This window comes from Patagioenas fasciata, chromosome 10 (assembly GCF_037038585.1).
Source record: "Patagioenas fasciata isolate bPatFas1 chromosome 10, bPatFas1.hap1, whole genome shotgun sequence".
NCBI lineage: Eukaryota > Metazoa > Chordata > Aves > Columbiformes > Columbidae > Patagioenas > Patagioenas fasciata.
The window spans coordinates 21,036,309-21,058,665 of record NC_092529.1 but is presented as its reverse complement, the minus strand read 5'-3'; the positions used below and the strand labels follow the sequence as shown (position 1 = coordinate 21,058,665).

Genomic DNA, 22,357 nt, shown 5'->3' with positions numbered 1-22,357 from the left:
TTTTCTTGGAGTGACCTTCTTAAAAAAATGAGGTTGGGAGGAAAAAGGGCAGGGTGCAGGGGGGGATGGAAGAGGGTGCTGGAGGGAGCAGTGGAGAAAAGTCTTATTCCTGAAGTGCCAAGCCAAACATCCCCACTTTTTTTTCCCAAGAAGGAAAATCATATTTTCCTGCCAGCTCTACTCACCAGTGATTGTGCAGAGCTCTGCTAACGGGCTGTGCCAAGCTGCGGTCACCCTACAGAGCTATTGGCAGGAGAGGTGGCAAGTTGGAGGGGACTACAAGGGAACTCTGCGTGATATTTTTTGATGAGCTGATTATTCAGAAATTTCACAGGAGCTGAAATACATCACTCTGTTCTGGCTCTCACAGCCCTGCCCACGCACAGGACAGCTGACATGAGCAGCCGCGTTTTCTCCTTCACAGCGCCGCTGGCCTGTGCGTTCGGAACCAGATGCAGGAGTCGGACAAGGCTTCTCGGCTGCCACCAACCGCAGCGACAGCAAGAGCTGCGGAGTGGATAGGAGGACACAGAAAGCTGAGCCAGAAATGATTTAGGTACTTTCATGGCTGTCACTACGTGTGTATTTGGGCTTGAAAGTTTTTCATTAACTCTGCAGGTACTGGGGCGTTATGCTTTTTATTTCCTTACAGTTAGGGTGTGAGATCACCCAGATCCCACGTGTCTTTGGGTATTTTAATTTCGGGGGGGTGCTCAGGCCCCAGTCACATTGCAGGGTGCTGTCACAAGCCAGGAACTGACCTTGCCTCCCCCCATCACAGCCAGGAGCCTCCGTCTTAGATGTTGCCCTGAGTCTGCAGCCAAGTCAGGCTCCCACGGAGACCAAACAGTCATTTTCCCCTCTCTGCAACATTAATTAAAAACAAAACACCGTGTTATCTGAGCACAGGATCAAATGAGAGCCCGATACATGGGGGGGTGGGGTGCATGTGTGCTGGGGAAGGTTAGAAGCAGCACGGAGCCAATTTCTGAAACACTGCACAAAGACTTCAAGTAGCTGATGTGGCACATCCCCAGCCCATCGATCTGTCAACAGAGAAGCCCCTTTGAGCTACCTGGGGTGGCACCGGCTGTCCCGTGAAGGACCAGAGGCTGTGCATCTCCATCTGAGCACTGCTGAATTGCTGGAAGGCAATTAAAATTATCCTCATGCTGTACTCACAGCCTTCATCAAAAGCACTGTAGAATACCTGCCTGCCTTAGTGCAAGAAGATTTCCTGCAGGTGAGATTTGGTTTTTTATCCCCTTGTTTTCTGGTTTTGGTGGAGGAGCGCAGCACTTGGCAGCATCCTCCAGCCCAAAGGCAACCCCAGGACACGACCCGAGTGAGGGCAAGCGATTGAGGTTGGAAAGGACAAAGTAGGTTATAACTGCCTTCAGCACAGCGTATCCTCACGTCAAGCAGCTGTATCTTTGTATGCAGCGCCCTGCCTGTGGAAAATTAAGTCTATAGGAAGTGGCTGAATGATCGACACCATCCTCACGGCTCGGGTCTTGAAAAGAAAGAGGGGCTTAGCTTACGCCACAGAGTGCTCATGTGTCATGTACTTCATGATCTGCCTTTCCTAATCTCTCCTTCTCTCTCACTCCCATCCTGTCTCAAGTCCCTCATCTATTGCAAATTCCCTTTTTAAGCCATACCGAAGCGCATAAATATTTTCATGCTGCATAAATAGGTTGTTTTGTGCATAATACCACAGGAGGCTTTTTTTTTAAAAAAAAAAAAACACCAGGACCTTTAGTGCTGTGATAACGGCCTCCTCATTTACACAAATGAAATCTTCCATACAGCTCAGCACTCATCTGCTCGGCAGCCCCCATGCAAAATGGTTGGCGCAGCGCCCGCTCATCACAGGCTACAGAATTAATACAGAATATTCCATACTTAATAGGAAGCCATTGAGCATCAGGCTTGGAAAAATGTTGCAAATGGAAGTGATGTTCTGATTTTTCCTCTTAGCGTTTCCCCAGCAGCACAACTGTTGTGCTCCTTCTATGTGAAATCACAGCTATTTAAATATCCATTTGTGTTGGTCTGTTTGCCAGCATCTTTGAGCATTGTGTCTGCCCACCTTTTCTTTTCTGTCACTTTTTGCCCCTGACCTTCATTTCCTGTTTATTCAGCCCTTGTTCAGGGTCTAAAAAGTGCAGACACCATCAAAAGTGACTTTTCATTTATTCTGCATGGCAAAAGAAATAGCGTTACAATCTCTACAGTTTTTAAAAGGGGCTAATGGAAGATATTGGTCATGGTAAATCTTTGACTCAAACTGGCTTTTCAGGAGCAGTATTTTAACAACACCGCAGGAAAATCTGGAATCAAAAATCACTAATTTTGCTTTATTGTTTCCATGAATATTCGACCAGCACGAAGAGTCCAAACCACTGGACTGAATTCCTCTGCAGTACATAGCAGAGAGACAATTAGGGAGAATTATGAGTGTTCATCCATTGTGCATGTTCATACTTCCCAGGTCAGGCTGGAACCTGTCAGGACAAACTACTGCGGAATGTTTTAATTTGTTCTGGATGGTGACCGCCCTGTGCTGCCAGGGACGCGAGGCACTGCCAGGCTCTGGTTTGGACCTCAGCCTGGCTCTTACTGAGAGACTTAGCACGTTTTGTTTTCCGTCCTGAGTTCAGGGGACACAGAAATCTTCAGTTGTCACTTCCCTGCAATTCAAGAGCAAGATTATGGGTGCTCTTTTCATGCGTATCATGCAGACTTCTCTTTTCTCCCTTCCATCTGCTGTTTGATTTTTTCCCCTTATTACACAATCAGCAACTAACCCATGGCGGGTTTCTTCGCGTGTGGGGCTCCAAACACGGCTTTTCTTGTTGAGGGAGCGTTCCACACAGGTGGTTCCTACTCAGCTGATTTGTTGCTGCAAGCGACATTGGTGCCGTCTAACCCTACCGTGATCACGATCCCGTTAGCAGCTTTACATATTCATTGTTTGCAGAAGGGGTTTGTGTCACCTTCAGCTCCAAAAGCATTGTGACAATGCATTAAAAGGAACGGAAGAAGGAAAGATCTTAGGAAGTGTCATATTTCTTGTCATACTACCTTACCTGATAGAACAGTAGCTCTCCAAGTTCATCTTGGCTAGTTTGTAAGAAAGCCTTGGTTTTTATGGCTCATCATACTGCTAAAAGATCTAATTTTTCTATGATAGAATAGCTCTCTTACAATAACTGAATCTCAAACAGCATAAAATGGAGTAAACACTTTGTAATGTACCTAAACACAGTAGCTACTGGATTTCACTAGCACTTTATTTCAATTTAGGCCAAGGGACAATTTAAAAAGATTAGTTCCCAAGTACACAATTCAAGAAAATATGAGTTACTACTCAGAGCAATATTTTGAATCACTGCTGTTAGTTATCCTAGCTGAAATTCAACCTTGATGATATCCAAAGGTCCAATAAAATTTTTCATGGAAGAATCCCATATTTGTAGAACATAATAAAATTGTTCAGCCGCAGCTCCAGGGCCATTCAGAACTGGCGAATGAGGTCGTTCATTCTGGGGAGTTTCTTATGTCACCGGATGTTTTTCAAGCACTTTGTTACCTGAGAAATATCAAACGTAACAGATAGTTACATATAATAGAACCTTTGATCTTTGTCAGTAAGACAAAATATAAGGCTGCGTTTATTGCTAACAAGCCAGGTGCTCATTAGCGTGTTCCAACAGGAAACACTGACAGCGACAGGCAAAAGGAAATGTTCATGTTCAGTGTTCAATCCATACACAGCACATTTCAGTTCCTATGATAGAGCCTGTGTGATAAAGGGGAAAATTCTAGCACACTATTTTAAAATTAGTTGGCAGAGCTATAAAGGGGTGCATTTTTTTTTTATTATTTGTTATCTACTTTTTTAATAAACTTGACTTCCAAATAATAGTAATGCCTGTCTCTCACATTGTGTTCTTCATTCCTGACTCACAATGCACACTTCAAAGGGGGTCAGGATCATTTTACAAAAAACAAACATGAAGTGAAGCCACTTCTCTGATGTCCCCAGCCCTGTGCACTGCCAGCCACGGGAACAAAGGATTAGAAAGGGCATCTTGTGGCATCAAATCCAGCTTCTTACCCTTCAAATCAATTTTGCTATAATAATCTCATGTAAGTCTTTGGGTTGCATGATCTCTTATATAAGCTCCTGCAAATGCTCTTTCAAAAATCATCCTCTCTCGTATGTCCTCATCTATCCTGACCCTGTGATGGGACTCTACCTAATGCCAGGGTGTTACACACCAGTGATTTGGGACCATCACCCTGAAAATGCCCCCCCTCTCATACACTTGAGAATGAACAGTGTATTTCTTCCCATGTCTGCTCCGATGTTTTGCACCTCTTGGTGGTCCGTCCTAGTAAAAGAGCTGTAATAGGTGCCATGACAGATGTGGAAGGTGTTCCTGAAGCAGAGCAATAGAAACACTGAGAGCCTGACAGCTGCAGCTGTGAAAACCGTCTGCGAAATCCCTGCACAAACTGGTGGTGCAATCGTTACTGCGCTGTTAACTGCAGCCCCAGGTGCCAACACCAACTGGGCATTTGGGTTTACCCCTGCCCATAAATGTGCTTTCGTGTAGAGACCGGTATCCTGGCAAACAACGGAGCCTCGAGTACGTTCAGTCCACTATATTTCCAATGTCCATCAATCATCCTCTTTTTCAAATAACTACTTACTGGAGGAGTCATTAATGCCTTTGCACCTACACAGCCTAGATACCAAAACTCACACAAAGGCAGCTTTTAAGCTTTGAGGTCACATTCGAGTTGCTGGTTAGAGTGTCTCTCTGGGCAGTTCTATTATGCAGTAGCTACAGCAATAGGCTAACACGGTAGAAACCTTCACTAATAATTGAGCGTGAAGTGGGCTTTTTGCTTGGTACCTGCACTTCAGACCACGGTTAGAGCTGGCTTCAATACTCGGTCAATTATTTCAGCTTATTAAACAGAAAGCTGTTACCCAACTGTTAGATGAGGGCACAGCCCCCAAACTTGTTTCCCAGGGCTGTGCATGAGGTTTGGATCCTTCCTGCTGTTGCGGCTGCAGCTCCCCAGCCACCCACTTCTTTGTTTGACTGTCTTTTCTCACTGAAACATATGTTTCCCCTTTCGATGGCATTTTGAGCAACAGTTTCCATTGTATGCCCATCTTGACTGACAGTTTGATGGCAGCCTGTAAATTACTTGGCATGCGTTTCGTGAATCTGCTCAAAGGAGGGTCTGGCTGCTTAGTAAGTGCATCCTTTTGCAGCTTGCCGGGGGGGGCAAGAGATTAACACCATTTTAGCGCAGGTTTGGGTATAAAATTACTTGACCACAATTGATATCATCCTTATTTGAAGCTCAGCATTGTCCTGTACCTCCACTCTTTTATCTCAGGTCCTGGGACACGATGTCCATCAGTCACACTCGGCTTTCCCCATTTCCCTCTCATATGGAGCGACATACACAAAGTTAATGATGAATCAAGAATAGATCAGACTGAAAACACCTGGTATTTTGACAGACAGCCCAGGTAAGCATTCAGGCTGCTGGATGTGCAAGTTAAGAGAACATCTGGCTCTCTGTAGGGCTTCTTTGCTAACATTAATGCAGCTGCTGCTTTGCCTTTACACGGTACAATCTTGTCTGTGTCTCTGGCCATGACGTTTCTCCTGTAGCTGTAATTACAGAAACCAGGCAGTGCTGTATAGAATTCGTGTACTCCTTACAGCTGAATTAAATGGTCACCTATAGGGAAATGGAAATCCAGAGAACAAGGTGTATAACTTTCAGCACAGTGCTACTTATAGCCTCAAAACAGAGCCCTAGAATAGGTGTGAGGGGGACATCGTGTTTATGCTGGCCACCTACAAGAGGAAGACATTTCATTTATAACTAAAGCTAACTCAATTGTAGCTTTGTTTTCATAAGAATAATTACGTTTCAACCAGAAAAATAATCAACCTCGATGTTGAGGCTGCCGTGCATTAGCAAACCACATTTATTTGGGGAAGCCTTTTGCCCTGAGCCTTCTAGGGTGGGTATTACTGCTGAACACAGTTGCTGCACTTCTGGCTGTTTACATCTTCCCTTGAAGAGATAATTTAATTCCTGTGCATAAACCTTCTCTCTGCTGCAGAGGTTGGTGGGTCTGGATGTTTTACACTTCAAAAATACCAGAAAGGGCCAGATTATATTTGTCTGTTGGATTTCTGTTAATATTAACTTCCCTTGCATTCCATTGAAATGACAAAAAGATTACTTTATATGTACTTACTACACAGGAAAAGATAATTTTGGGTGAAAAGGCATATACGCTATGATCTGATCCATCTTCTCTTTGCTATTTCCAACTACTTAAAGCATAATGTCACACTGAAACGCACACTTGGAGTGCTGCATTCTCTTCTCCTGACAGATTGTTATGATGTTTTCCAAGGTGACCTTCATAAAATATGTTTCTTTTGAAGCTTATATTTCACTCTCAGGTCATAATAGTTTCACACAGACAACCAAACCGTCAGCTCCTGCTTTCTAATTAATAGTTCTTGGAGGCTTGTAAGTGCTATTAATTACATCCCCCACTTAAGTCTGGAGTGCAGAGAAATCTATAGCCGATCACTAGGATGTGTATTTACTAAGGGATTATATGCAAACAGCTCCTACGTGCAGCCATGAACAACTCTCCACGATGTTCTCCGGGAAGTCCCCAGGACCAGGTACCACCTTGAATCTTATTCCAAAGCACTCGAAAAATTGCCCTGCTTATAAAGTGAGGCTCTCGCAACTGAGGGGTCCCTGCGCTGTACCCCTCTCCCCTGCTCTCATTCCCCACTCTGAGACATAATCACGATTTTGTGCTTTTATTCAGTTTAAAGTATCAGAAACAACGAGAGGGTTTTGCTTGCAGTAAAGCAACCAAAGAAGGGTGTTGCCTGTCTTGTCCTACTTGCCTAAACTAAAGGAAAGCAAAGGGATTGCTCTGGCGCTCACTTCCATGCCTGCAGCATGGACCGTCAGAGGTGCTGGACCAAAACCAGACGCAAGCCAAATTGCCAGCCTAAATTCCCTCTGCTCAGCTGCTGCTAACAGTGGTAATTTCCCTGCTGAAGTCAATAGAACAGCATCTCTTCACACATGCTGAGCTCTTGGTGCGGAAGAGGCAGCTGTGAGGCAGGATGAGTGCTCTCAAAGAATGAAATTGTCTCTGTTTCAGAGTGGGGTGAAAAAAAGAAAAAAAAAGAATAAAATTCATATTCTTTGACAAAGTTGAAAAGACCATATTCTCCAGAAACATTGCCAGAGTGCGGATGAAGGGGAGAACTGGCATCAGAAACTGTGCACCACTGTGCAGCCCACATTTTTTGGGGAGGTTTTAAAATGAATTTTGCATGTTGAACGACATGAAATATTCAGATGGTTAAGCAATTAAAATCTATTGAATATTTGTGACTCAAAAGCACTAGACAGCAGAACATCACTGTCAACCTCTTTATGCAAAGGGATCGCTTTGACATCGTACTTAAGACTGACTGCTTTCCTAATGGCACAGAAGTATGACTTCAGTTATGCATTAAGCAGGAAAACTTCTACTGAAACTTGTGGAGTCTGGTTCTTTCTTCAGAAACAACACAGAGTGAAACTGCCTTTGAAGAGAAACATTTTTCATATACCATCTGAAGGTTAGTAACTTTTAATCTTTAGCCTTTTTGCTGGCATGTGTAATTTAAAATGCACAAAACAGACTATCAAAACACTTAGTCAGCTACAGATAGTTAGGAAATTTAAAAGGTGCATCTGAAAGAAGGTTTGGAAAGTAAGATACTGCATCAAGTCTTGCTCTTTGAGTAAGGACTCCTTCTTCCCTGTGGATCCACCTCAAAGACAGACCAGTCATCAAACACAACTGACCATAAGACAGCAAACTTGAATGAGAAGAAGGTCCTAAAGAGGTCAAATCTTGGTGCTACTAAGCAAGAGAGTGACTAACTGGGGCAATTATATATTAAATATCCTTTCCACAAAGGTTGTTTTTTTCCTTTTTTGTCCTACATGAAGTTCTGCTGAACTTCAGCTCTGCAGACACAGCACCATGAGCGGCCTTGCAGAGCCCACAGGATGTTCAAGGAGTGACGAGTCCTTCTAATGAGATGGGATACAGTGACATGGGGACTTGCCATGAAAGACCAGAAACATGTGCAAAACACAAATTCACTCACTGATTTCAGTCTCATCTGCTCTAGGCAATTGTACACATTAATAAATTAAGACAATTATTTTCTTAAGGTTGTCCACTTAAGAAAGCTAAACGGGGTTCATGTCTTTAAGCAAGTGGCTGGATATTTCTTATCATCTGGGGACTGGTGTACAAGCACTCAGCTGGAGTACTCAACCACCCAAGAAGGATCAGTGCCAGCAAATGTAGCAGGAAGAGAATCAAGGGCTACTTGCCTTGTTCAAGTATTTCTTAGAAAAAAAAAAAATCACCTGCAAGTCTTTTTTGACCAGATAGTCAATAAATACAGGTAAAAGGTGCTACTGTACCAAGTATCAAGTTACATAGGAATTGTGACAGTTTGTGAAGGACTTGTGATCTATATAAGAGTAGCTTGGAAAGCTTTGAAAGACAGCTCAGCTAATCTAGCTGAGCTGGGCTTCTTTGAACAAAACAAGTAGGAAAATAATGCATGAGGTCTTAAAAATGCCATTTATTGGCTCCAGAACACCCACAATCAGCTCTTTCTGACTTTCCTTGTGCCTCATGAAAAAAACTCAAGTCAAATAGCATCCAGGTAAACTTATAAATGGCAAAATAAATCCTTTGGGGGTGAAAAACAAAAATAGCTTTGAAGAAGGATGCATATAACCTTGTTAATTTGCCAGAAGTTTTCAATCTTCATCACTTCAGAAGCAAGGTTAAGAGAGCAGGTAAAGGTTGAGAAATTCAGAATGTGCTCAGATCCACCTTTATCTCAGGTTCAGAGCCTTAAACCTCAGAAGCAAAACAATGTCAGGAAGAAGAGACTGACAGTGATGACTTGTGTTGGGAATCAAGGGTTGGAAGGACTGCCTGTACCAGGCAAAATACTCTTATGATAATGATGCCAGTAAGATTTAATTTACCAGCCTATTCTAGGAAAGGTAATGACCTTAATATCCTGGGGAACGTATCAAGAGGTCATCCATGCAGACACACACAGATTTTTTTTTCATAACAAATGGAAATAAAAATCCAGCCTCATGAATTTGCTTGCAGGAATGAATTTATACCATCTATCCATCCAGCTTTGTGTTTAGTATCAAGAAGAGCCTAAGAACATTTTATTGATATGTGGGGACTTAATTCCAACCCCTTTGAGGAGCTCCACAGGGAAGTATTTCAAATTCCTTTCTAACCAGACAGAAGAACCCTTCAAAACCTATGAAATATATATTGGGAAACATCACCACATTGGAAGAGCCATGTGCCATTTTACCCTAAGAACTGTTCATTTTCAGGCATGCTATAGATTAAGTACTATATAATGCCTCTGTTAGTAAAAACCAGTTACATATGCATTACCTAAAGATATCCTCTTTCTGGCTGAGAAAATAATTTTTGACATGCGTATCTCTGAAAAGGTGAAAAGTGAGTGTCTAAGTACAAATCAAACAGCCACTGTGGAAACTTGACTGTATACTCCCAACCCTGCTGCTCCAAACCCTGGAGGTCCCCAGGTCCATGGTGTCAAGGAGAAGTTTCCTTCACAGGTGGGAATTACACAGATGACACAGCTTTCTCTGTGCCAGAAGTATTCGCACAGATAATTTGACTGGAGGAGGCAAGAGCATGGTCACCATGCAAGAAAAAATGGAAAGAGTCTGATGAACCAAGCCAAACGGAGATGACAGAATGTCATGGGAGACGGGCGCTGTCACCTAAGTGTCGTGCACACTGTAGTTTAGCTCAAGATTTCTCAAGCGGTGAGTCACAGGCAGAGAGGAGGGATATTTATGGGATTTCAGTTCTTCACAGGAAAAAAATATGAAACAGTCAGAAATGACAGAGCAATGAGAGTGCTGGATGATGGCAAACGACATATGGGGAGCAGGGGAGAGGGAGCTTTTGGCGTCACTGCTGCAGAGCACATCCCAGCATAACTCATATTGATCTCCAGGGGCCAGTTCATTTCTGCTGGAAGAATCTGGCTTCTGGGACTGCAGGTACAAAATTAAAAACTCTCAATTTCTAAAGCACCGGTGTTAGTGTTTGCCAAAGTTTTCTCTTTCTTATTCTTCCCTGCAAATCTTTTTATCTTTTTCTTTTTAGGGCCAATGGAGAATTTAGCAGAACAGGCAGTTTTCCAGAAGGCTTAATTTTGAAAGTTGAAGTGATCAGATGATTTAAGCGTTGCCAAATGAAGTTAGCATTTGCTTATCCATTCTATAGACTGAATTCTGCTGGGATGTTGTATGTATAGGTGCATGTATGCATATGGGTTTACACAAACACTGGTTTTCAACTCATCATAGCAGTACCAAGGCTATTTTCTGTTCTAAAAACACAAGGAGGATATGTTAGGATGGATGTTCCTGTTAAGCAACTGCTGATGATTCCTATTTCTACGTGTATTATTTTTTGCTTTCTGGAAACTAAATGCTCTAGGATGGTGCTGATTTGTTCAAGGAGGAGCACGTTATTTCAGCCACTGTCGGAGTGCTGTGTCCTTTTGGAAACAACACAAACCTTTTATTTCTTTTGTCCCAATTGTATATATTCTCCTTCCATCCTTAAGAAGTCTATGGAGGATTGAACGGAGTTTTGAGTGTTGCAGGAGTGAGTTAATGTGTAAATCATTACCTCTAATGTTCCTGAAAATACTTCTTCAGAATTGCCGCTTCAGCCGCCATTTCTTCTTCTGTCCTCCACTTGCCCAAGGAATCCTCCTTGTCGTGTCGTTGCAACTTTTTTCGAAGGAGGAAGAAGAAAAAAAAAACCAATTAGTTGATAATTTTTTCAGTTTTCTTGTCAAATTCAGGGCATGCTTGTATGCAACTCATCTAATGATTTCATGTGTCCATGGGATGGAGGGACCTGGCAATTAAAAGGTGATGAGGGGTGAAGGTTACTGGTTTAGAGTGGTAACGGTAGTTAACTGGCTCTGATGGATTTATGATGATAAGACATGGTGCCAGGGTGATCGATAGGCAGAGTTCACCTTTGTGAGGTGATGGTCAGATACCTTGTGAGGCTTTGACGCAAAGCTGGTGGGTAAAGGATAACTGGCACACTCAGGCATTCTGAAGTGCCCATTATACCCGTGGAGTGAGCTAGGCAGAACCTGCATGGACACCCTGTCAGTAATCCAGGTAAAATTTTCTCTCAGGCTTTTCCTCTGCCCATGGGGCCACTGTTCCCAAAGACCTATTGTGATAACAAGGCCCTGTTGCAGCTGTTTCCCACTGGCAGTTTATACCAGTAGTTTTCAGAAGTTTTCCCTGCCTGCACATTATTAGTCCTTCCTTGCCCTTGTTGAAAGCGAGACACATCCCTACTCTAGAAACAAAACCTGTTATTTTAAGCGTAACTATATTTCATTGGTATTTATTGGGCAAAAAAAGATCAAAAGTATGTGAAACATTTAATTTTTGCATCTAGCTTGCATAATATGCCCCCACACAAAAGTTTTATCTCATATGCAATTAAGTATTAAGTGATATTATCCCAGACATGGCAATTTCAAATGCATCCTTTGCCTCTTCAGAAGAAAGGAGAAGCTGCTGGTTTTGCTGCTTTCCAGAAGACAGGAGTTCTATTTCATAGTAAATACAGCGTGCCAGCACGTGGGTGACTATTTGTGCATATGTCCACCCAAAGAATGTCTGCCACTCAACGGCAGACTACATTTACGACAGAAAGCAGAAACATTTGCATTAACCACTTATGTACTGAGATTTCCAGTGTGTCTCTAGGTACATAGCATAGCACAGGTTGTATTTACAGCATTCGTGCTTCTGAGGAGCATTATAATATCAACTTTTTGTTAATGTCACAAACAAAGTTGCAAAAATGAATTTACACCTTTTATTCCTGGACAAATTTCAGCACAGAAGATGAAGCAGTGAAAAACAAAGGTGAAGCAATATTGAACCTGCCAAGCAAACTGCGCTACTGTATATGGCACGTTTAGCAATAAACTAGGATTGTTAGCATACATCCAACTCACAAATAGTTTTATTTGTGCTGTGTTTCTCCTATTCAGAATTTTGCTGCCAGCTATAGTCCTATGTGATTTTACATTCTGCAGCACAGATTTCTTCCTGCTCAGCAGATGAAGCTGCGTTAGAAAGCTATTTCCTTTCATGCCAATACAATACACTAGCTGTAGGCAAATTAAAGTGTATTACTGTTCCACTAGTAGAAGACTAATCTTCATTGCTACATTAGCTCTAGGTATGTTATAAATCCATTTTCTAATAATGCTACAGAATTATGGAGAAAGATTTAAAAGGTGGGAACAGGTACAGTGTATACCCTGTTAACATGAATCCATGTGCCTGCCCTCACCAACTGTACACACCTATATGGCGTATAGGTACCACAGCTGAGCTGGCAATGAGAGGGAGTTGCAGGAAACAGCACACAGCATGCTGTGCTGGCCGTGGGCTGCGGGCACTGACACTTCTCAAGAGGATGCACCGGGACGAGCCAAGTGGTGCTAAATCGATTGTCTGTCTGAGGTGGGAGCTGCTTTTCTAAAAAAGTGATGTCTTGCTCATTCGACCCAGCTTCCGGAGGAGATGCAGCAGGCAACAGCCAGAAGGCAGGGGAGGGCAACCCCTGTTCCCCCAGGTCTCCTCCTTTAACCTGCAAGATGTGCTTTTAGTGATGGGATCTGGCTGCTGTTCTCCTGTGCTATCCTGTTTTTGCGCAACCCAGGTGAGAGCTGGCTCAGGAGGAGACTAGTAAATTGGGGATTTGACTTGTAGTTCAAAGAAGCTGAAGTTAACACTAATAAGGATGCATATCTTGAGATGGCTGTTGTTGCCTAAATCAAAACTGTGTGAAGTTGTAAACCACAGTGACTTCTCAAAGCTACATAACTCCTAACCTTTAAAAATAATCAATCTTCAACTTGAGGTTAAAACTGATACATGGGGAGCTGGAACCAATTCTGAAACAAGTAGGAAAGCCAACCTAGTTCAGCAGCCCTGACTGGTGCACAGCCCGCAGTGCTGACGAACATTATGACAAAAACCCAACTGCAGTGTTAAATCACTGCCACAGCCCATGTGTTCATTGTTCAACTGACTTATAGATGAATATTATGGCAGTATAAAATTGCTAAGTCTACCCAAACAAGACCCCAGGATTCTTTTGTGTTCAAACCTCTCACTGTGTTGGTAATTTCTGAAGTGCAATAAGCAGTTATCATCCCAGTGCCACTTAGTTTCTGATATTATCTGACCGCTGCTGTGGAGATTTGGAAAACTGTCTCTGATGGCTACCTACCCTTCCCTGTTGCCCCCATCCTCATGCTCCAGTACAAGCCAAACTGTATACATAGCCGCTTTGAAGCACAGATGTTAAATCATGGATAACCTTGCTAGAGGATGTTCTGGATGCTAAACATTATGCAGGTTCAAGATCAACAATACCAATAAACGGGAGATAAATAAATTAAGGGCTGCTGATACCACCTCTAGTTCAGAGATTCTGCATGCCACAAATTAATGGAGGCTTTCAGGGAAGAAGAACGTACATATTTCAGTATTAAATTGTATTGATTTAGAATTCAGGTGGGAAACAAACGTAGCAATCAATACTTGTTTCTAAGGGACTTTGTGGCTTGGAGCGTGTTCATATTCACACGCACATGCAAGTCCCAAACGCGCATCTTTGCAAACACCTGACACGCTGTTGAAAGTTTGGATTAAACAGGAGAAGCAACACCCTCCTGCACCATGAGAAAACTCAAAGGTTCTGCTCAAAGCAAGGGGAAAAAAAATCATCACTCTGTGTGCCAGCTATCCATCTCTAAAAACTAGTGATTTCCACTTGCTTTTTCCCCAGTCAGAAAAAGCTGGAGAACTGGAGCTGACATCCTTGCTCAGAGATATTCAAACACACATTAGCTTGAAGACTGTGATGCTTTATGCACAAGAATTCTTCTTCTGCAAGCTCTGAAAAGAAAAAAATAGATCTCATCCAGAGCCCTAGGTAATCTTCCCGATGTGATTTTCTGTGAGGGAAGTTTTGCCCGGATTTTCCTGGACAATCTGAATAGAACTGGAGATTGACTGATCCACATCCTCTCAAAAATATTTTTGCTGCCTTTACTACAGTTCCTGGGATGTGTTTTCCATATTTCGCAAAGGGCCCTAAACTACAACAGTTGCCATTCTTGGAATGAATGCTTCTAGAAAAAACTGCAAAGCACTGAGGTGGACATATTATATATATATATATATATACAATCCTCACACTAAATGAAAGAAGAATTAGGAATATATAACAACAACAACAACAACAACAACAACAACAACAACAACAACAACAACAACAACAATAATAATAATAATAATAATAATAATAATAATAATAATAATAATAATAATAATATATAAGCTTTGGGTGAACCTGGCAAAAACAGAGACAATGAATACCAAACTACACGGGATGGATCTCCATGGTATTTTATACTGATACAAGCTTCATTTTCTAACTCTAACCAAATCCTTCCCTTCCGGGCTGTACCCCAGGAAGGAAGCAGAGCCTTTTGGTATCTGTGCAGCAATTCCTCGTGCAGAACACGACTCGGGTGCTGGGAACTGTAGAACTCCAAACTAGTTCCCATTTTAAAACTACCAATACTTGTCCTGTTTTCACAAGAGATGTGATGCAAAAGCACCACTCCAGACAGGCAAGATTTTCTACTGCGAAGCTCAGCCCCAAATTCTCTGAAGCCAAATGTGAACCCATTGATAGGAGTGTCTCAGGAGCACAAGCATTAACAAAAAGGTAAGCAATCAGATTAGTGTACTTCACAGAAGTCTAAAAGGAGAGGCTGGGATAAGAGAGCATGAATATTTCTTTTAGACAGTCTCTATTATGTTAACTTTTTATTTTCTTTTAATATTCTGGACAAGCACCGAGACACACATTAGTCAATTCTCTAATCGCAGTTGCCCAGCAAATTACACACTGTATCTGCTCAGCATTCTTCAAGCACTAAGACTCTTGTTTATAACTTAGTACATCTTCTTGCCTTGCAGTACAAATAAATGCAGTATTTCTAAGATATGCCCTTCCTCAAGCAGATCATTACTGATGTCTGACTTCTTGGGCTTCCTGATAAATTATCCTCTTCTTTCACCTCAAGCAGAAAAAGCTCTTCCACCAATAATCTATGACTGTCAGTCTTGATTACTTGTAAACAGTGGAGCTCTTTGAATATTTCTGCTTGTGAAAAGAGTTCATTTTCTCACTCATGTCTCCCAGTGTGAGATGCTGGCAGATCTGACAGCTGTGCTTTATGTTATTTTATTAAAGTTGTTAGTGCTGCAGAATGGTCTACGTTTCTATCACTGCAATATTGTTTTATAACACATGCACATTGGGGAACCTCTCCTTTTTGCCCTTTGCGGAGGAGGCCAGAATTCACAATGCAGCAGAGCAGAGGGGACCTGGGTCTAGGACTGGCTGTTGTTTGAAGTAACATCTATATTGTGGCTTCTTCTGCTTACGCCATAACGCCATCAGAAAAGCAACCTGTGCTAATATAAAGCACTAGCCAAAAGTATTGGCAAAAAAGTTTTTATGGTAGTTAGCACTATTCTCACTCCCCATGAATATTTACTGTTCATAGTTAAAGTTTATGACCTCCAATGCGTTTAACTAAAAGAAAAATCATACTGATGGAGAGTAATTATGCCAAACTGCTGTGACACAACAAAACTCAACTGCTCCAATGATTGTAACGTTTAATATTACCAAACCCAGCAGCTAACGAAAAACCAAAAATATTTGCCAGCAGTTTGGATCAGATATTAGGTAAGAACTCAAGAACTGAGCTGGCTGTGGCTCCTTAGCCCTTTGGTGACACTAAGGACGCCCTGGTTCTGGTCACGACTTCCAGCCATCTCTGCCTCCTCTTCTACTGCCTTTACATCAACTTAATTCCCAAATTGCCTCCTCTGCCCTCTTCTCCCTGATCTTGTTCTTGGTCTTTTCCCTCAGTGCTTGCTTTCCTTTCATGCTTCTCTTTATATTGTGCTTATATACTCATAGTAAGACGATTTCCAGTTCTCTCCATAACATAATTAAATGCGACATTTTCTGCTATTCTCCGTACCTCCTGCTACCGTCTACCCTGTCCTCACCCTGGGCTGTCTTCCCAAAGGGTGCGTGAGCTTTTTGGTGAGCAGCTCCTCTGCCAGCCCCTGTCTCCAGCCCACTTACCTTCAGTTGTGGTTCAAGCCTCGACTTGACCAGCAATGTAAAAAATGAAGCATAATGGAAACCACAAAGGGGATGCTGCGATTGCTCTGCATTGTTGCTTGGACACAACACGGCCCTAAATTTCATTTTACCTACCGGGGTGTAATTGTCACAGGAGCTCCCAGCGCCGGGCAGGTGTCCCACCTGCAAATGATGCTGCAGGATCAGCCGCCTTTACCATCGCTCCCAGCCACAGCCTGAGCAGCCCGGGCAGTTCAGTGCTCTCTGCATCTCTGGGCCTGTCTCTGTATTTAATTACAGCTACAAGACTGCTGTAATTTAATTGCTCTAATTTACAGTGAACACTGCAGAAAAAAAAAACCCACATCCTATAATTTTCTCATCTGCTGACTTTGCTTAAGATTCTATATCATACCGATATCTCTCTTTTTATGAATCAGAAACCCCTTATTTGGGGTGGTTTTTACTTGCTGCATTAAATCTGGGTTATTTAAGGAGATGGAGAAGAAGATCAAGTTGCCTGCATTCTATATGTGACACATTTTTTTAACTATTTACTAGAAAAAGCTTTCTCCAGTTGTTTCATCACTTCTCCGTGAAATAACTCTGCTACCTCACAGCTGCTGATATTATTGCTGCAAAGCATATATTCCATTAGAAATCTCAGTTTACCAAAGCTGTGTTTTAAAGATATTTTTCCAGTTTTTATTGTTGTGCTTTGAGGAAAGACTTGAACCTCACACTTCACACGGACACATGAATAACTGCACCCTTTTTAACAAAGCACTTAGATGAAGAGACCTGTGTGGAAACACACATAAAGGTTAAGTAAAACCCTTAAGCATATGTGTTTAAGTGCTTTGCTAAAATAAACGCTAGTTTCTAACCATTCTGCACACAAAAATGATACAAAAAAGAATAAATATAAAAGGCATCCTAAGAAATTTGCTTTTGAAAGTATAAAAGACAAGTGAGCCCACAAGCAGCACAATGGTTGTATAGAAAACACATTTGCCGTTCGGTGAAATATGTAGATTGCGCTCTGAAGAGCTCAATCTCTTGACAGACTTCCAGTTTGGCTCCAACTGAGATAAAAATTCTTGGAAAGCGAGCACATTACAAAGGAGATAGATACTTAAAGGAATACCCACTGGGGTAAGAAGTCCTGCCAAAGACTTGGAGGATTGCTGTTTACAACCTGATATAAATCCAGGAGAGAATCCATAAGCGTGTTTGGATGCATTTGTGCCATGCCCATTATCCTCCCAGTTGGCAGATAATGTTATAAACACCTCTGCAGCCTTCCTCACCTGGGAAAGGCAGATGGACATGGGGAAATTCCTAATAGTTTCTACAAGAGAGGGCAGCCTACATGAGAGAAATGTGTTGCACAGAGACCTGGGTAAGAAATGGCAATGTCATCAGTGGGATGATGTTGGAGGAAACGTTATCCCCGTGTGCACAGCCTGCCATGCAACATTACTCATTTGGGAAAAGGCTATTTTTAATCAAGGAAAAGCACTTTAATCAAGGATAGAGTCAGTGATTCAAAAATTTCATGCAGGTGCATGTATTACTTGACTGAAAGCCTTTACCCAAAAGGTCAGAGCTGCAGAGCTCTGCTTGTCCCCCTCCAAGAGCAGAGAGAACCTCCAGGCACCCGTATCAAGCTGATGTAAATTCTGGCTCCCGATGCAGGGAGTTTCAAAGTCAGAACTTCCCCCACTAATCTTCTTAACTTTAGACAAATATTTGCCGTACCCTGAGCACACTCAATAAGATTTATGATATGCCAAGGAAGACACATTTGTGTGAGGGAGGTTGATTTGGTTTATTTGTTTTCTTCGTATTTTTCTGCCCTCACAAGGGATGTCAGCTGCAGGTCCCACGGCATCCGCACAGAGCTGGTTTAGTGCCCAGGGGGACACGAGCATGTCCCCATCTCCTGGGGTGATCTTCACCCTCCTCATCCCATCTCTGGGAGCTGTAGGAGAAGCCAACAATGGCCAGATTTTTTTTTTTTTCTTCTTCTCTGGAGAATTAGCTTATTCTATTTTAAAAAGTCCCCACCCCCACCAACACTTTTTGAAATTAAGAAGAAAACGTTCTGTCAGCGTGTCCTGGGGAAACTCATACTCTGAGTCACCGTCTCTGCTGACTGTAGGAGGATTTTAAGGAGACTTCAGATGCCTAAAATGACACATACTGCAAGCTTGAGGCAAACCACCGGGGTCTCAAAGCCTGCTTTTGTGTGTGCTCCTCAGGGGAACCCTCACTCGCCAACAGATCTTCCCAGGATGGTCCTCTCTGCCTTCTGCACAGTGCTCGGGATCACGGTGCTCCTGGATGAAGCTGCACCCCCAGCATGGCCCTTTCCCCCAGCCGTCCCTCAAATACTTCTTTATCTTTCAGCCTTGCACACAAGAGGCCACCTTGCCTCTGAGATTGCCTCTCTGGGATTTAAGCAGCCAATACCCTCTAGTAAGTAAGTACTAAAATAGGTTGAGGAATAAATTGCTCTCGTTTAACATTCACTCTGAAAAATACAGCTGCATTTATTATGCAGCATATTGTTTTATATACTGTTTTGTTATAATAAGTCATGTTTAAAATGTCATGACATTTAAATCAACAGCAGTAAGAGGGAAATGCTGAAAAAGAGCAAGATGATCAAAAAGGATTTGAAAAATCCTGATGAAACATTATGGGCCAAACACCCTCATTATAGTAAAAATAAAGTCACAAAGGAGCTTAAAACTCATCTGCGAGAAACCCACCATAGAGAAACCAAGTCTACCCCTCCTGCAAGGTGCTCTTCCACGTTACGTCTCTGTGTCAGTGTGGTTGCCCACAGGTCTGGTGGCTGAGATGTGGTGCCACCACGAGTTGGGAAGTTGTGCCTGGCTGTGGCCAAGGGACTCAGACACCTGCAGCAAAACCCTCCTGGTGCCCTGACTCCCCTTGTAGGTTTAGCTTTTCTGTGCTGTCCTTTGCCACCACAATCCCCTGGAAAACTCTGCTGAATACGCCCTTGGAACTTGTTAATGCCGTTTGTCTCAGTGAGGAGCTTTATTTCAATGCTTGTGCTAAGTTATATGAACGAACTTTACATATCATATAAAAGCCTACTTTAATGTGGCTCCGTAGCCTTTGAGTCATCACAGAGACTGTCTGCCACTGATGATCTACATGGATAATGGCAGATTTTCACCAGAAAGACTTCTAATGTTAAAAGGAAAATAGCTCAGATCAGAGGAGCTACTCTGTTTCTGCAGATTCAGTGCTCATCTTTTATATCATACGCCGGCATCCCTCACTGCTGCCCCCATGCTCCCTCACCTTCCACCAAGGGAAAAGACAACAACAAAACAGATGGTGATGCAACGAAACATTAAACCCAATACCTGAGCCATACCATGAATATTTCACTGAGGCATGGGGTAGAAAAGACAACAAAACGACCTTTTCTAGCATCTTAAGGGATATCTAACCTTGCAATTGCTATAGACACACTGAAGACACACAAGAGGGAGGCCAAGACTATTTATAAGAAGCCGTGTATATTTTTAAAATTAGTATCTCAATGTTCCTATTATAACCTGCCAATATGAATGACATTTACTCTTGCTCTGAGAAATGAAAGAAGCTCTAAAAGACAGACTGCATTAAGAATCTATTGATATTCCACTGACCTAGTGGCATAAGAACCAGAGAAGCTTTGTCAAGGGCAAATGCCCCAGAGTCTGCAAATTCATCTCATAAAGTAGCAGTAAAGGGAGAAAAATATCTTCAATTTTTAGAATATTTATAAAACCTAGCAGAGGCTCACACTTCTTGATGTTATGATGCCCGTATATGGCACCAGACCCAGACACGGGAGCAGAATTGGAGATTTCAGACTCCAGTTAGTTAATATTGCCACAAAACTTTTGTGGGAAGTTCTCTTAAGGGACATCACACAATCTATTTTTATTTTTTTTTCTATTGTACAAGCTTCACAAAGATATGCTGCCCATAGCAGGGAATAGTCCAAGATTCTGTTTGGGATGATGGACGCATGAGGTGTCAGAGCTGCCTGCGCTGCCTTCCCAACGTTAGCGGAAAGACCCAGACAAGGGAAGAGGAGGGAAAGCGATGAAGTCTGGTACTGTCTGATGAACCTCTTAACTCACACACTAAATCAAACGTGAACACAAAGTCACAGAGCAGGGCTCAATACAAGAGCCCTTAGTTATTTGGTGAAACTCAGACTGGGTAACACTGGCATTTTTTGGGGGGTGGAGGGGCACAGGCCGCCTTCACTGCGAGGAGGAGGAAGAATCTATTTGCTCCTCTTCCAAGCTGCAGAGTTGGTCTTCTGTTCAGATTCTTTTTCTGGGGAATAAGATCGCAGTTATACCCACATTATGCCCAAACTGAAGAAATATAATGTTCTGCAATTAATTTCAGTGAAGGGACTGTGAATTTGGGGAGAATTAATTTCAACTGGATACAAGTTGCATTAATTAAGGCTGATAGCTTCTACTAGCAGGAAGGTGGTTTTGATGAAAATGCATTGAAAATCTTATTAAACTAGGAAAAAACAGTTGCCATTGCCCATGCTACATCCTCCCAGACATCCCCACATTTCTATACAGTAATCATGAATTGATCACATTTGCATAACGATTATTATTTTATACGTAGACTTCAGTATCATTGCTTTTGGATAGAATTAATGAGCACAGACATTTTAGAATTATTCATCTGGAAAAGTCACTGAAACTTTTTTTTGTTTAAAATCCTTTTTCTAGTTCTATGCCAGTGAGGATGCTCTGGCAGCTCAGAGCGACACAAAATCCTACACTGCACTGATAGGGTGGCCACATGAACATGGGGGGATGGAGGGTAGGAAGGGTACAAAGATGGGAAAAGCAACCCAAACATTCCCAGTTTTCAGAGATATAAAGTAATTTTGTTTGCTTTCAGTTCAATCAGTTCGTTCATGCCTTAGGAAACAATGAGATCAACAGAAATGAAAGCAATTTCCAGCAGATATGAATAAAACACGTGGCTCAGTCGAGAAGAGGTTGTACATTACTCCACAAGCTCAGTCAACTACTTGTGGATTAAATGCTGTGAGAATGGGTCTAGCATGGGCTTGCTTCATCTCAGTTTGCCAGACTGGGAATTTGCAGGTTTCCCACTCATTCTTCAGGAGGGAGTTATTGGGGAATAGGTTGTACCGTCACACACTTTGTGGAGGACTTGCAAAATAATTTGATTCATTTAGACACAATCCAAAGTCAGACCAGGGTACCTTGCAAGCAGAACTTCTACAAAAGATCTACTGCTACATTCTTCTCTCCTTTCTTTAACTCTTTTGTTTTTTTAAACTAGCCTTCAAGCAAAATTCATAAAAAATACCATGTTCTCAGCCTGTTTCCAGGGTAGAGCCTGTGCACGTACTGAGGTGTACAAAGGCACACAAGCTCTCCTCATTCATTCTGACCCGTAAGCACTATTACATTACATTTAATTGCAGAAGACACTGTCTTCACAGCTTTATTTCTCGTATGACATCTTGTGAATTGCTTTTAAGACAAGCCATTTACACAACTTCTATATATATGTAAACTAGTACTCTAATGTCACATTCTTGTTTGCACATACCCTTGTATTCCTGTCAGCTAATCCTAAAGCAAAAAGCAAGTGGCCCTTCATATATTTCAGTTAGGAAACAGTAGCACAGATTTTCATAAAACAGAAGTTTGACTGGTACTATGGCAAAATCTGTTCCATTGGAAAACTGGCATCTTGCCCATCATCTTCCACAAAGTTCAGTATCTTTGTCAGTGCTCATCTACTTGACTTCTTAATTGTCTATGCGCACTGGCTGTATCAAATGGA

At 42.2% G+C, this 22,357-nt stretch overlaps 1 protein-coding gene and 1 long non-coding RNA gene across 11 annotated transcripts in view; one reads left to right on the top strand and one right to left on the bottom strand.

Annotated features, from left to right (window-relative positions):
- The window catches only part of LOC139828794 (uncharacterized), a 79,801-nt gene that overhangs the window by 56,690 nt on the left and 754 nt on the right, over positions 1-22,357 (top strand). For 4 of the 5 annotated variants that reach the window (XR_011740777.1, XR_011740775.1, XR_011740776.1 and 1 more), the window contains 2 exons: positions 371-556; positions 5,425-5,560. This is a non-coding gene — a long non-coding RNA (uncharacterized lncRNA). The remainder of the gene's footprint in view (positions 1-370; positions 557-5,424; positions 5,561-22,357) is intronic. The other variant, XR_011740778.1, reaches the window with a different exon arrangement.
- FHIT (fragile histidine triad diadenosine triphosphatase) overlaps positions 2,180-22,357 on the bottom strand; it is a 565,652-nt gene continuing 545,474 nt past the window's right edge. For all 6 annotated transcript variants that reach the window (XM_071813289.1, XM_071813290.1, XM_071813287.1 and 3 more), the window contains 2 exons: positions 10,868-10,971; positions 2,180-3,595 (listed from right to left, as the gene is read on the bottom strand). In XM_071813289.1, coding sequence (XP_071669390.1) covers positions 10,870-10,971 — 102 coding nt within the window. In that variant the 3' untranslated portion in view covers positions 2,180-3,595; positions 10,868-10,869. The remainder of the gene's footprint in view (positions 3,596-10,867; positions 10,972-22,357) is intronic.